The sequence below is a fragment of the Pseudorca crassidens genome, chromosome 5 (genome assembly GCF_039906515.1).
Source record: "Pseudorca crassidens isolate mPseCra1 chromosome 5, mPseCra1.hap1, whole genome shotgun sequence".
Lineage (NCBI taxonomy): Eukaryota > Metazoa > Chordata > Mammalia > Artiodactyla > Delphinidae > Pseudorca > Pseudorca crassidens.
In genome coordinates, this window is record NC_090300.1 from 141,253,460 (window position 1) to 141,269,120 (window position 15,661).

The window sequence follows — 15,661 nt, forward strand, 5'->3', positions numbered from 1 at the left end:
ATGGCTTAACAATTGCCTTAATGTTTTCATTAAGTACTAGGTTAAGCCCTGTGAGGGCTGCCCTTATTTGCCCCTCACCCTGTGACCCTTCCTGTCAATGCATTCAGCGTCTTAGGTTGTAGGCTCTGGAGCTGCAGTCAGAAGCCTCATCTTGAGCGTCCTTTTTTCCCCAATACCTTGCACACTAAGCGTTCATACTTATCGTGGATTCATCTGCAAAAAAAAAAAAAATGGTGTAAAACGTTAAAAAGCTTAGCCACCTTGGACTGATTAAATTTTCTATTGAGCACCGGTTTTTTTTCTCTCCATAGAAAAAGTTTTTTCTCTCCATTGAACTGAGTAAGAAAGAGTTTTATTTAGAATTAAAGATCACTTATTTATAGCGTTTCCAAGTTCTTATAGCAGATACGGAAGGGGGAAAAGCATTAGATATCAACAGAATATTTTACCATTAATTTTTAACTCGAGCTTATGTAATTTTAAAATTTAAGATTCCTTGAGAACTCTCAGTGTGCCAGGAGCTTGAGTAATAAGTACCCCTAAAAACGATTTACTTTGTGTGTCATTTCTCTGCTGTTCATTCATTGGGTATTTAGTGGTCAAGATTAGATGTGGTCTGTGCCCTCAAAGTGCATATGGGTTTGGGAAAGAGAGACTTTAAGCCTATAATTATAAGCAAAGTGTGCCAAGATTTTTCACAGGAACATAGAATGCCATGGCAGCATAAATTAGGAGGAACTAATCTAACCCAGAGGCCTGGGCCTCGGCAGAAGCTCCGCTGTTGGAAGTCTCAGTGAGTCAGAGATCTGGAATAGGAATTAACCAGGCAAAAGGAGTAAAAGGGGGTGTGTGTTTGAGGAGGGGTGTGTGGTGTGATGTTTGCAGGGTCAAAAAGAGAATACACTCAAAAAAAAAAAAAAGAATACACTCCTTTCATAGCAGTAAAAGGAGTCCACGATGACAAAGGGGGCTATAGGGAGAAAGATTATAATCTCGTGCCCACGGGCCGGAACAAAGGGAGCCTTATTAAGGTGTTCAGCAGTGTGGACTTCTCCTCAGGTCACTAAGAAGCCAGTATAAATTTCCAGTTAGGGAACGACATCAACATTGTACTCGACGATCAGCTTGACTGCAGTGTGGAGATGTGGTGGGAGAGGGAGCTGAGTGAGCGATTTCCAGTCAACCAGCTACAGCTCACTGCCCCCAGCCGTGTCCCAGGTCAGAGAGGCAGCGGGGCTGCAGGGAAGAGAACAGATTTGAGGGGTGTGCAGGAGGTCAGATGAAAGAGTGGTGCTGGGGCTTCCCTGGTGGCGCAGTGGTTGAGAGTCCACCTGCCGATGCAGGAGACACGGGTTCGTGCCCCGGTCCGGGAGGATCCCACATGCCGCGGAGCGGCTGGGCCCGTGAGCCATGGCCGCTGAGCCTGCACGTCCGGAGCCTGTGCTCCGCAACGGGAGAGGCCACAACAGTGAGAGGCCCGCGTACCGCAAAAAAAAAAAAATGGTGCTGCTTGTGAGATTGTAAGGCCAACAGTCTTGAGGATGACTCTGGGTTTCTGTCAGTGAAGTGGCATCGGAGGAAGAGCAGGATGAGGAGACCGCCCTGAGGCTGGCGTTGAAGACGTAGGGCTTGAGTGGCCTTGGAATCAGTCACCCACGTGGATCTGCCCATTAGGAAGTTTGGATGTGCAGATTTGGATCTCAGGAAGATATTCTAGACTCGAATCTTTTTAAAAGTGGGCATTATGGATTTCCCTGGCGGTCCAGTGGTTAGGACTCTGCGCTTCCACTGCAGGGGGCGTGGGTTCGATCCCTGGTCGGGGGACTGAGATACTACATGCTGCACTGCGCGGCCAAAAAAAAAAAGTGGGCATTATCCTCAGTGAGCACACAGTCACCGAGGGACAAGAGGGCGTAGCACAGGTGGGGTGGAGGCTGCACCTCTGACAACATGAGGGGCAGCAGCACTTCAGGTGTGCACGGCGGCAGGGCTGCGGGGAGAGCTGAGCCAGGGGCCCAGCGGATGGGACAGAAGCCAGCAGTGTGGGGCCATGAAGAGCTCATTTTGAGAAAGAGAAGGTGGCCAGCAATTTTTAAGAACAAAACATTTAATTCGTTGTAATTCAAATACTGTGCACTTGAGCAGCCAGGTTTTATTATAGTTGTGCTTAATTGTTAGTCTTTGTTCACGGATATCACTCTTAGTGATCCAGCCACTGTGGTGTGTTCCTTGTAGATTCATCCTAAGTTACTTCCTGAGTCTTCAGACCATGATGATCAAGGCCCCTCCACTTCCACAAGTCACAGGACTGGAGACCGAACAGCAGTTCCCGAGGAATCAAGTCTGGTCTCTGCTACTGATGGCCCAGTGGAGTCGCCCTCCTGTGAGCCAGAAGCCGGCCGGCTGCCAGAGTGTGAGAGCGCCGGCCAGGCAGCTCGGTCAGAGCCAAGCCCGGTGGCTGATCAGAAGTTACCTGGTGCTCCAGGACGTGCCACCCGCTCAAGCCAGTCTCCAAAGAAACCGTTCAATAGTATTATTGAGCACCTATCAGTGGTGTTCCCCTGTTACAGCAGGTACGAATCCAAAATGTCTGCAACTCTGTTAAGTGCTTTATTGAACTGAGGTTTCCTGATTAGATAACATTACAGCCAATTAGGGGCTGAAGTGGAAAGAACTGCATAATTGTTTTACTCAGAAAGACAAGCGCTGCACTTTTTCCTTTTGTAAACATAGAAGTGAGCAGTTTCAAACCAATAGATTGAAAACATTGAACACTGGTTAATCAGTACTCATCAGAACCCTTGGCAGTTTGCTAAGATTTAGATGAACTCAGTAACTCTCCAACACTAGTTATGGAATCACTAAATGAAGTGCAAAACATTAGTTTTACATTATTTCAGGGAAAAAAATCCCACATATAGCAAAGAAGGCAACAGCAACTTACACCTTACTGGACAGCACCTCCGATTCGTTAGAAGTGTGAGGCTGACAAGGCTAGTTGTAATCTGCTAGTGAGTCAGGTGTGTGCGCATGTTACAAAGGGGTCCTTACGAGGGTGAGGAGAGCTGCCTTTTTGGCGGGCGGTGGGGGGGGGGTATAGTTGATTTACAGTGTTGTATTAGTTTCAGGTGTACAGCAAAGTGAATCAGTTGTACCTTTACGTATATCCACTCATTTTTAGATTCTTTTCCCATGTAGGTCATTACAGAGTATTGAGTAGAGTTCCCTGTGCTATACAGTAGGTCCTTATTAGTTATCTCTTTTGTATATAGTAGTGTGTATGTGTCACTCCCAGTCTCCCCATTCATCCCCTCCCACCCCCCCAGAAACCATAGATTTGTTTTTTATGTCTGTGACTATTTCTGTTTGGTAAATAAGTTCATTTGTACCATTTTTTTAGATTCCACGTATAAGCAATATCATATATTTGTCTTTCTCTGTCTGACTTACTTCACTCAGTGTGACAGTCTCTAGGTCCATCCATGTTGCTGCAGATGGGCAGAGCTGCTTTTAACTAAGTCAGCCAGAGTTGTCATTCAGGCACTTCAGCAGTGCTTCTGCATCAGCCTCTGACCTCACTCCAGATTGGTGCGAGGGGACAGAGGTACTCCTGGTCTCAGCCTGGAGAGAAGGTGAAGTGGAGGGAATGTCTCTGGGATACAGCTCAGAAGAGAGGAATCCACATCCAGAATTGACCCTCCGCACCTCCCTTGTTATTTCTGTCTTTGACACGATATTAGTCACAGTCTTTGAGATTATACTTTTGAAACACAGTAGTTAATTATGATTGGCCAAATTTGATGTTCTGCATTTGTCAGTGGAGCCCTGCCCATTTGGAAATAAGTATATCTTGTCTGCACATGGGCATGTTTAGCCCTGCCTAAGTTTGATAAACATTGTAAGTTCTCTCAATAGCAATTACCATGCAAATTAGTAAAAATAGTCAAGTTGTAATTACCAAAAGTACGTTACAAATAAAATTGTTTGTAATCCTGACTAAATCTGGCAGAATATAAACCACCAAATAGATATGCATCCTGATTTTCTGCGTGTTAAAGCATATGAGGTATTAGTGCTACAGATACCAAGTTCCTATTGGTTAACGATATAAATCACATCCACTGCTACCTATGAAAAATTCAGGCTTTGAAAACTTTGTTGTTGGTTAGATTTTTTTTTTTTTCCAGTATGCGGGCCTCTCACTGTTGTGGCCTCTCCCGTTGCGGAGCACAGGCTCCGGATGCGCAGGCTCAGCAGCCATGGCTCATGGGCCCAGCTGCTCCGCGGCATGTGGTATCTTCCCGGACCCGGGGCATGAACCCGTGTCCCCTGCATCGGCAGGCGGACTCTCAACCACTGCTCCACCAGGGAAGCCCTGTTGGTTAGTTTTTTTTTTTTTTTGCGGTATGCGGGCCTCTCACTGTTGTGGCCTCTCCCGTTGCGGCGCACAGGCTCCGGACGCGCAGGCCCAGCGGCCATGGCTCACGATCCCCCCGGACCAGGGCACGAACCCACGTCCCCTGCATCGGCAGGCAGACCCTCAACCACTGCGACACCAGGGAAGCCCTGGTTAGATTTTTAAAGGGAAGAAGTCAACAAAACTAGTTTGTTCTTAGATAGAATGAGATTTTATTGATTTCAAGTCAGATCCAATGGCGTCTGATCATTCATTGATTTTGCTTAAAGCTACAGTATATCCAGGCTATAAGAAGTCAGGTTTCTAAGTAGAGATGGAGATCTCAAATGGATCTATCAGATACACTGTTACTTTGAAAGTCTATTAAAACAAATATTTAGAAATAATATTGGAATTTTCATAGTGCTTTGAAAGATTGATTTTGCTGCTCTCTGTATACAGTTACTGTTGTTGTTTACAAATGAATTATTTGTGTGTATTTGATTTTGTTTCTTTTTGCTGTTGGGTTAATATTGGCCCGTAATATTTCTTTGCAGCAGAAAACTTTAACTTTCTCTTGACATTATTCCCACTTTCTCTTTCAGCACCGAGCTTGCTGGTTTTATTAAAAAAGTAAGAAACAAAAACAAGAACTCGCTCTCTGGATTGAGTATTGACGAAATTGTCCAAAGAGTGACAGAACACATTCTAGATGAAGAGAAAAAGAAAAAGGTCAGTTTTTCATTTAGATTCAATAAAATGTTCCACTTTATTCTTATTTATTTATAAAATAAGAGAATTGTGGGGGAAAATGCTTCCAACCCCAAAATGGAGAGCAATTCAGTAGATAGAAGAGGGTCAAGTTTTTGGGTCACTGAACTTGCTTCCCTGCCCCATGATCTTGCTGCAGCCAAATCCAGGAAAGGACAGGAGGCCGTCCGAGCCCAGCTCTGCTGCTTCTGTGACCAGGGCCACCCAGGGCCCGCCCTCCGTGCTTGTTGGATCATCACCCGAAAGCCAGGGGCAGAAGACAGACGACGTCCCTGTGAGTGTTGCATGTATGACCATAGAGTCAGTTCTCTTCTTCTGATGAAGAATAAGAAGGAAACAGAACTATCAATCCATGATTTAGCCCCATTTTTCTAGATTGAATTTATTTGATCTTGAAATTGGAAACCAAGTTTAGATGTACTTGAGTGTTTCATTAGGAGAGCCAGTGAATGGCGAGGTTGTCTCTCCACTTCCACGGGTAGCTCGGGGCCCCTGCATGTAGTGACAAGAAGAGCTGTGACCACATTGTGGGAACTGGGCCTGTGGATGGTCAGGTAAATTCACTTTTTGTATCAAGTGTGAATAGTTGGAAAACTTGATTTTTGGATAATTTTCTTCTACGTGTGACCATGGGCTTTGGAATAACACAGACTTGGTTCCATCACTTAATAACACTGTAAGCTCGAATCATATCTGCTTGTTCGGGTCGTCGTGGGGATGAAGTGCTGAAGTAGAATAGGCAGAGTCAAGTGCTGTGCTCGGGAAGGGCTGGTTGCTTCCCTCCTCTCTCCCCTCAAGGGGCGCGGGGGGCACACAGGAATGAGCCCATTAAATTAATTTGCCTTTAATTTGATAATACTGATTTAGATTGTTTGTTGTCCTTTCAGACAATGAGAATGTTACAGTGACACAGAACTTTTTATAAAATACTGTTACATCTGTGATGTCAGTCGACAGGGCATTATAACTGTCTGTATGAATGAGGAATCCGAGGCACAGGTGGCTCGCGCATCTTGCCAGCGTTCCTTCCTTCGATTTGACCGCAGCGTCCTCAGCGCACTGACCAGCTCGTGCTGGGGACTGTGCGTTAGGGACCGGCTGAACGTGTGGCTGGAAGAGAGATGGCCGTCTGGCGGCTCACAGCCGTGGGCTTCAGATTGAATTCTGGTGCGGAGCACATATCCCTTTTTTATGGATTTATTTATTTATTTTTGGCTGTGTTGGGTCTTCATTTCTGTGCGAGGGCTGTCTCCAGTTGCGGCGAGCGGGGGCCCCTGTTCATCGCGGTTCGCGGGCCTCTCACTGTCGCGGCCTCTCTCGTTGCGGGGCACAGGCTCCAGACACGCAGGCTCAGTAGTTGTGGCTCACGGGCCTAGTTGCTCCGCGGCATGTGGGATCTTCCCAGACCAGGGCTTGAACCCGTGTCCCCTGCATTGGCAGGCGGATTCTTAACCACTGCGCCACCAGGGAAGCCCCCACATTTCCCTTTTTTGTCCAGCTACAGTATCACTGTTCAGGTGAAATTGAAATTAGAAGAGTTGCAGGCCCCATAGCGCAGTCAGCAGTGCAAGACTGCACAAAGAGCGCTGGTTTGCTGACTTGAGCTAAGCAGTGAATCTTTTTTGTGAACTCGTTTTTATGCCTCCCATACATTTTCACTTTCTGCTACCCTTTGGAGACTTTCTGCATCACATACACTCAGGTCCCAGAGGGTCTCACCCCAAAGGGAAAGCTTATGATCATGCAGAGCATTCCTGCAAGGCCTGGCTGGAGTCCCCTCCCTCTCTCAGGGGTGTTCCTGCTGGTCATGTGCTCTGTGGTCGAACAACCAGGTCAACTTCTTGGCATTCTCATTGATGTGTGAGTGTGTGTGTGAACTCCTTTGTGTGCGTGTGTGTGTGTGTGCACGCGTGCATCTGTGTGCTTGTTGGCCATCCCAAGATAGACCATAATCACCTTTTGGGAAGAGATTGCTTTCTACTTCGTGGTTGATGTTGATAGTAATAAAGGTGTAAAAGCTGACTTATAAGGATAATATGTATTGGAACCGGGACTTAATTTGCTAATCATAGGTAGTTTTTTAAAGATTAAAAGTAATTTGCTTTGTTTTTTTTTTTAAATTAATGTAAAATTTTACTTTTGGCTGTGTTGGGTCTTCGTTGCTGTGCGCGGGCTTTCTCTAAGTTGCGGCGAGCAGGGGCTACTCTTTCTTGTGGTGCGCGGGCTTCTCATTGCGGTGGTTTCTCTTGTTGCGTAGCATGGGCTCTAGACGTGTGGGCTTCAGTAGTTGTGGCACGTGGGCTCAGTAGTTGCGGCTCACGGGCCCTAGAGTGTGTGGGCTTCAGTAGTTGTTGCTCGCGGGCTCTAGAGCACAGGCTCAGTAGTTGTGATGCACAGGCTTAGTTGCTCCACGTCATGTGGGATCTTCCTGGACCAGGGCTCGAACCCATGCCTCCTGCATTGGCAGGCAGATACTTAACCACTGCGCCACCAGGGAAGTCCCTGCTTTGTATTTTTAAATTATAAAAGTTTTGTGGTTCATAATAGAAAATCAAAATAAAAAGAGCATATGAAGAACCCCAAAACCCACCCTCTAAGGGTAACCAGTACTATCATATCGGTATCTATTTTTCTAAACGCTTTTGTATCTGTGTGTATACTGAATTTAGTCAACTGTGCATATATTTGTGTGTGTGTGTGTGTTTTTCAATTAGAAATATATTGTGCCCACTTTTCCATACTAGGAAATAGTCAAGTTAACCGTGGGTTTTTCTGAACTTTGCAGAGACCTTAACCTGCCCTTTCCCCAGGGCTGACACCTCCACCTTTCCTCCCAGACCCTTCCCTGGGGGCCCGCACAGAGGAGTGAGAGCACATCTGACCCATTGCTGCAGCGGCAACAGTGCCATGGGAAAGACAGAAAACCCCGTGCAGCAGTTCAAGGTGTCATAGCCTTCAGGCACTGCCCCCAGCTGTACTCCCTGACCTTAACCCACTGCCCGGGCTGCATTCATTCACTTTCTTGACAGTTTATGGAGTCTCAGTTTGGGGCCAGGTTCCTTGCCAGCTGCTAAGAACACAGATAAGCAAGGCCATTTCCTGCCTTCAGGGTGCTCAGAGTTAAGGTGGGGAGTGAGGGTCGAAGTTAATGATGCATGTGGGGTGAGTGCTGTGAGCCATAGGGAGAGCTTCACGCCTGGTGTTCTAGGCTGGCACTCTGCTTTCACACAGAGCACGCTGTCTGTGCTCACCAGACTGGGAGCGGCTAGGGCCGGAAGCCCTCCCATTCATCTCCGTGTCGCTGTGCCCCGCACAGTCCCTGACCATGGATGTTTGCTGAATGAGGCGTCAGTTCGTTTTGTTTTGATTTATACAAGTAATCCACATTCATGGAAACTTCAGAAAAATAGCAAAGAAAAAAGTTAAATCTCTCAACCAAAAGTAGCCAGTAACCACTGTTAACATTTTATATCTTTCCAGACTCTTTTCTAGGCATCTCTGTATATACACATTCTCCCTATTTTTAAAACATTGAATTATATAATCATATGATACATACTGTTCTGTAGCCTACTTTTATTCAGAGAGTTTTTGTGACTAACTTGCCACGTCACGGATTATGGAATTTGTCATGATTTTAATCAGCCCCATGATAATCCGTAGTGTAGAGATGTCATAATTTATTACTGTCTCCAACTGTTAGATAATTAGATGAACAATTACTTTGTAATATTCAGCTAGTACCATACTTTATTTAGGTATGGGTTGGGGTAAGTAGGTATTTGTAGTATTTTAGCTGGGAATGAGTTAACCACATAAAACATTTTTTTCTCTGAGAAAATTAAAACTTTATTTTTTCCTAAGAAATGTTATTAGAAAATAAGTTGTTCCCTCAGTCTCCTTAACTATAATTGAGAATAATTTTCCACCTTAGCTGTGAAAGTTCTGGAAGGCCACTTGTAAGAAGAACTCCTGTAGTAAGGAGAAATTTAGTTATTCTTTACTATTGAGATGCATTTGTTTCCACAGGTGTCCGGTGCAAATTCCTGTGAAATATGCCTAGAAGTTTTCAAATCCAAAAATGTACGTGTGCTGAAATGTGGGCACAAATTTCACAAAGGGGTAAGGATTCTCCTTGGCCATCCTCATGTCATGCATTTCGACTATGGAGTATTTTGAAAATAAAAAGGGACTTTGTTTTCTAGGCTTCAGTACTTGCATTTTCAAAGCACTTTCTAAACCTCCTCCTGTCTGTGATGATTGTCTCCCTCCCAAAGATTGATGCTGCAGGAAGGGGAGCAGATTCCTGGGCCCTGCAGCGTGCACTGTGCACACTGTCCTCTGTGTCATGAGTGCAAAGGAACAGTTGGCCCCATCAGTTGCTGAAAGTCAGAGCAGTACTGGTTCCTTAGAAGCCAGTTTTTTATACGCACCCGTTTCTTATATGCGTGGTCAGACAGGTACACAGTGCAGCAGTTTGTCAATTTACTGCAGCAGGTGAAGTAAGTTTAACATTTTGGAGGAGAAAAACTAAACTAAACCGGGTCCACTGTGCCTGATCCTGGGAGATTCTGGCCTCTGCCCTTCCAGGATTTGTGGTGACTGTTTTGGTGATTTGGGTGCTGTGAGCATTTGTCCTGCACCCCTGCTGCTGGTTTAGAGCAGATCAGGTCTCTGCCCTGTCAGTGTAGGAATCCCTGAGAAAAGGGGTACACACAGTACACTCACTAGAAAGAGTCCAGACAGCGTGCAGTCTCCCGCACGGCCTGCCTTCTCCCTCCTTCCCGGGTAGGGGCATCCTGTCTGGGCTCTCGAACTTACACACACACTCGGCTCTATAGCGGCGGCAGGCCAGCTGGGAGCACGCTGGGTAGACAGGCTCCAGCGAGGCTGTGTGGCGTGCAGGCTGGTGGGATGGGCAAGGAACAAGACCAGGCAGACAGGGTGAGTCCAAGGGCCAGCCTCTAGAAGTCAGGGCGGCTGAAGCACGAGACTGGAGCAGGGTGTGGGGGGATGGGAGGGCAAGGCCATGCCCCAAGGTCAGGCCCTGAGTGTTCAAGGTCACATTCTGAGGTGGGTTTCTTTGTTCCTGGAGCTTGGTCCAGACTCCTACCCGGAGCAGGCTCTGGTGTCCCTGGGTGTTGGGTGGCTCCAGGCCCTACCAAATGTCACAGTGAAGTTAGCCGTGTCTGCTGAGGCGAGTGGTACAGGAGGGCTGAGGTTCCATGTGCTCCTAAAGGCACTGGCTAATTGTCTTTTCTCATTTCAGTGCATCAAGCAATGGCTTAAGGAGCAGAGCACTTGCCCAGCCTGCCTGGCTCGTGATCTCCTGTCAGAAGAGTAACCTGCCCTTCTGGAAGAGGCCCACCCCACTGTTCTAGGTAGTTACAATTCACTAAAGAGTATATACTGTTTGTTGAGTTGGAAGAATAACAATATACTACCTTTGATATAAAAAGCAACATGTGAAGATTCTTTGCACTGTGCTTCACAGTGCTCATAAATGGAAATCTTTAATACAGCTGACAGTAAGTAAGTTCCCAACTCTGACTAGCCACTTAATAATCGCCAAATGGTGTCTGATAAAGTTATGTGTGACCACATCCTTACATTGCTGGGGCTGCTTGCAGAGGTGCTCTCTGAGATGGAAGGAAAACATGGTGAGTGCCTCAAAGCAGGACTTAAATTATAAGTATCCTTGATCTTTTAAAGTGCCCCACGTTAAAGTTTTTTGAGATCAGTATTCCTAAACAAATGCCTACGTTTTTCCTTAAAGATTCTGCATTTTAAAAAACGGGCTTAAGCAAACCACATTTGACTAGGTTGTAGTTGATGTTAAAATATTGGCTGATTCAGACCAAAAGGTTCATTCAGATCTCCTCTTCATGTGATTTTGATTTTTCATTTCATTATTTTATTTCTCCCCAGTAGATTTATAAGTGCTTGTTTTTCATATTTTAAAGACATAATGATTTTTGAAAATCACACAATAAACTTATTAACATCAGCCAAGACTTTTTTTAACCCCTAAAACTGAGGCTCCGTATCCATTACCCCAGCCCCACATTGGGAACTTACTCTGAATACTCCTCTGTTCTCATCAGTGATGTCGTCCCTCTTTATGAGTTAGACAACAAGTGTTTGGGTGTCTCTGTCTAGCACACAGTGGGCACTTTCCTTATCCTACCACCAAAAAGAGACACTTGTGTAATTAGACAGTCCCGAGGAGTCCCTGTTACAATTGTTCAGTGTTTGACATTGTGTAAAGTAATGCATGCTCTCTTGTACTGTGGCCTGAGAACAAAACTGTAACTGCATTAGAAACTTAAAAAATTAGTTCTCTGTAGTGACTTCATAGGCAGTAGTAGTAAATACAGAAACATGAATTCTGGACACATTCCATTTCTCTCAAACAGGAAGGGTCAAAAAATGTTTTTTCCGTGTGTTCTTTGTTACCCGCTAGAAGCTCACAGTCGCAAGTTCATGAGCTGATTTGGTCGCTTCCCTCTGCCTTGGTTCCCTGTGAGTTCTGATGTCTTAGTGACTTAGTGCATAGAAGCTTCCTCCATATTTCGAAGCAGGTCCCTAAAACATTGTCTGCATGTTCAGAATAACTGAGGACTTGTAGATATGAAGATACACAGGGCCCAGTTTGTAGCAGCAGGTACAAAGGGAAAGAAGAGCAGCTGGAGAGAAAGAGAACGTGTTTTGTACATAACTTCAAACAAATACTTGTGAACCTGCCTTACACGTGTCCTGTAAGTGTCGAAATAAAAAGCATTCTAAAATAACATCAGTTTACTGTCGTGTTATCTGTTCTTTGTCAAATAATTTAAAGTATTCTACTTGAAAATTCAAGACATATATTACGCTGACATTTTAAAAGGTGACTTCATTTGGAAAGAAGAGCCATGGTACGTCTGAGGAGTCTAACCAAGAGGTCTTAGGACATTTTAGAGCCTGGATCAAAGATATCCTCTGTGCCTAAATAGAGGTTGCTAAACTCAAGTTCACAAGATTGGCTGTTGAAATTTGTGAATGGAAAGTTTATACAGAGATGGTAGAGTTTACTGTTTAGGATAGAATAAGAGGTTTTTCATGTGAATACACGTGAAAATGTTAGAGTTAATCCAATTGCATGTCTCAGTATTGACTTTTTTGAGGTACTTGTGGATGGTTAGCAGACGTTTGGTCCACACCAAAATGTCCTTGATATTTGGTCCTGTCCAAAAGCATTTGGCAGGGACCAAATATGCTTATGGATGTTTTAGATTGGGCCAGATTTCAAGGACCTTTTGGTCCTTGTGGATTCATGAGAAGGGTTTCCCTTTTAGAGGACCTTCTGGTATGCTGAGCGCTAAGAGATGATTGAAAAAAGCCAATATTATCAGTCTGTGTCTTTAATCCGGTAGCATTTAATTGAAAATAGTGTATAACTTAAAACAATGACTGTTCCTAAGAGTTTGGATTATTTTCCCTGCTGAAAAGTTTAATCTATGCTATAAATAATGCATAATCCAATATAAAATTGAAATGGTACCCCAGCATTGCAAAACGTTACTACACTTTTAAGGTAATTTCAAAGACCGTAGAGTGGAAACAGGTGGGAAAAGTGATCACACCACAAAACTGAAGCAACGAAATTATTTTAGGTAGTTTTTCAATCAGATGTCACTCTCTGGAAAAATGGATTAAAGGAAACAAGTAAAAGAGATAATAGCAAGGTGGCAGTTTCTTTCATCAACATACGAGGTACTTGCTGATGAGGCTGATAAAGGGAAGACAGTGAAGTAGATGGGAAGGCTTGTCTGAATGAGGACCAAAACCATCTCCAGTATGACTCTTCGTGAAAGGAATAGGAAATACATTTCAGGTGTTTTAACTTTAATCGAACTTGATTAATAAACATTAATCATCAAACTTTATTAAAAAATAATTGTAAGAAGAATGGATCATCGGTTGTATCTAATCCCTTTTTCTCCTCTTCACCCTGATATGATCTACTTAGAGGACACGTCCACCTTCAAGTAGCCATATACCTTCAGTGCTTTGCTGAGAAGGGTGGGCAACCCTGGACAACAGTGAAAACAAATGTGTACTGAGTATCTACTGTGCGCTAGGCCCTGGGCTCGACATCCTGATACGGCAGTGAAGGAGAGACGAGGACTGTGAAATTTGTCTTCCGGTTACAGACAGTAAACAAATTTAGAATGTAATTTCAGGTGCTGAGAAGGGCTTTAAAAAAGTATCAAGGAAGGTGTATAGATTACTAATAAAATTCCTGTAAAGTGCTTAGCATAGTGCCTCGCACATAAACCTGTGATAAAGGGGAGCCAGTGATTGTTACTAAGGTCAGGGCCTGGAAATTGCACAGGGAGAGAGCTTGGTGGTCTGGTGTAAGAAAAGCTTTGTTAGATTAGGAGAGCTCCTCAGTGTAGCCTAGACTGTGGAACGTAGTCAGGTAGAGAACAGAGCGAGAAGAGATCAGAGCACCTCGAAGTCGTTTTGAAAAATAACAGCTTTGTTCCTGAAATCTCCCTGTTGACTTTGATGACATCGTGATTCTGTAGCAAAGGATAATTTCACCTGTGACTTTTCCAAATCACCTGGATGAGCAGTTTTGAGGTAGCTTTCTGTTCAGTTTGGTTTTAGGACCAGAGTTCTATGCCTGGCTCGGCTGGGGGTTTGTACTGGAGCATGGGAGAGGCCTGGGCAGGCTCATCCCAGTAGAGGAGACATGTAATCCCAGCTCCCCGGTTTGCGGGGAGAACTGCTATTACCATCACCTCCAGTTTATATTGTCTCTTCCTATTTACCCTTTAAAGGTGAAAGAAAAAAAGATAAAATATTCAGCCAAAATCCAGAAATTAAACAGCATTAGTAAACAAGAAAATCCTAATGAGACAACCATCAATAATCAGAAAAACGTTTTCAGCTGTATTAAGAACACTAATTTTGGGCATACATATGGGAAAAAAATGAAGCTTGACCTCAAACCATATATAAACATCAATTCCAAATGGATGGATTCCAATGGATTCCAGTGGTCCTAAATATGAAAAGTAAAATAATAAGGCTTCTGCAGAAAACACAGTCTTCTTGGCCTTGGCAAAGATTTATTAGGACATGAAAAGCACGAACCATGAAGATAAAAATCTGATAACTTGTATCATTACAATTAAGAACTCTATCAAGTCAAGCTGTGAAGTGGAGGAAATTTTTAATATTTCCAACAAAGGCTTCGGAATATATTTAAAAATGTTAAGAAGAAGAAAAGAAAATGATGTTAAGAAAAAGGTGATATATTTAGAAATGAGCTAGAGATTTGAATAGGCTCTTCACAAATATCCAGATGGTTAATAGGCATTTTGATAGCCAGATTTGTTCAGTATCCATCATCAGAAAAATGCAAATTAAAACCAGTGACCTAGATGCCCACCAGGATGACTAACATAAAAAAAAGACTGACAGCTAATACTGTAGTACCCTATGACAGAGTCCCACCCCAAGGCATGCACTCAGCAGAAAGGCATGCCGTAGTACAAGTATTTTAATACTCTCTTCATTCATAATAGCCTCAAACTAGAAGCCATCCAGATGTCCCTCAACATAGAATGGACAAGTCATGGCCTATTCACGTGATGGAATACTCGGCAATGAAATGAAGGAACTACTCCTACACAAAACTGCACAGATGATTCTCACAAACAGTACTGAGCCAGAGTGGTGAAACAAAACAGAATTCCCTTTACGCGAGTTTTGAGAACTGGAAACTGGTCGGAGAGGTCAGCATCCTTACCTGTGAGGTGATGCTGCTAACAGGGAAAGGGCATTGGAAATGGTCTGCAGTCTTCAGGTGAGCAGTGCTGACCGGAGTCGTTCAGAAAATTCATGGAGCTGTACATTAAAAATGCGTGCACTTTTCTGTGGTTTTCAGTAAAACTGAACAGCAAGTGTAAAAAACAAGACAACGCTGATACACCTGGGCCCCAGAGGCATAGTGAGTGTGTGGTCCCTGGCGAAGCTCGTGGGAAGCTGGTCCCGCGCCTGTGTGCACGGCCCTCACGGCTGTTAGATTACATTCCCACCAGAGGCCCGGAGTGACCTGAACGCCCCACCGTGGAAGAGGTGCCCCCTCCTTGGGTTGCCGGCTCCTGCAGCCTCCCTTAGGGACCTCAGCCCGCCAGCGGGCCTTCGGGAAGTTGCTCCGTAGGGTGGTGAGGAAGTGAGCCTGATGCCAGATTCGTTATTGCTGCTGAGTTGAGAGGAAAAAAGCCAGACCACACCTTGCTGGGCAGGTGGTGCCAGTCATCTTGCAGTTGCCTGGTGCTAGCGTGGAGGACCGTCCCCTTTGCAAGATCCGGTGCTGGCATCCTTGGCGTGGGTGAGGTCTGGGGTGCTGGAGTCTGCTCTAACTGGCCCCAGTAACAAGAGCCAGTTGTTAGGTTTTCAGGACTTTTGTGATCTGGCTGTTAAACTACTCTTAAGAGTTGA

General features: G+C 44.7%; 1 protein-coding gene across 12 annotated transcripts in view; it reads left to right on the forward strand.

Annotated features, from left to right (window-relative positions):
* TTC3 (tetratricopeptide repeat domain 3) overlaps window positions 1-11,958 on the forward strand; it is a 141,077-nt gene extending 129,119 nt beyond the window's left edge. For 11 of the 12 annotated variants that reach the window (XM_067739472.1, XM_067739463.1, XM_067739468.1 and 8 more), the window contains 5 exons: window positions 2,236-2,573; window positions 5,002-5,128; window positions 5,307-5,441; window positions 9,197-9,289; window positions 10,437-11,958. In XM_067739472.1, coding sequence (XP_067595573.1) covers window positions 2,236-2,573; window positions 5,002-5,128; window positions 5,307-5,441; window positions 9,197-9,289; window positions 10,437-10,511 — 768 coding nt within the window. In that variant the 3' untranslated portion in view covers window positions 10,512-11,958. The remainder of the gene's footprint in view (window positions 1-2,235; window positions 2,574-5,001; window positions 5,129-5,306; window positions 5,442-9,196; window positions 9,290-10,436) is intronic. The other variant, XM_067739470.1, reaches the window with a different exon arrangement.
* The last annotated feature ends 3,703 nt before the right edge of the window (window positions 11,959-15,661 follow it).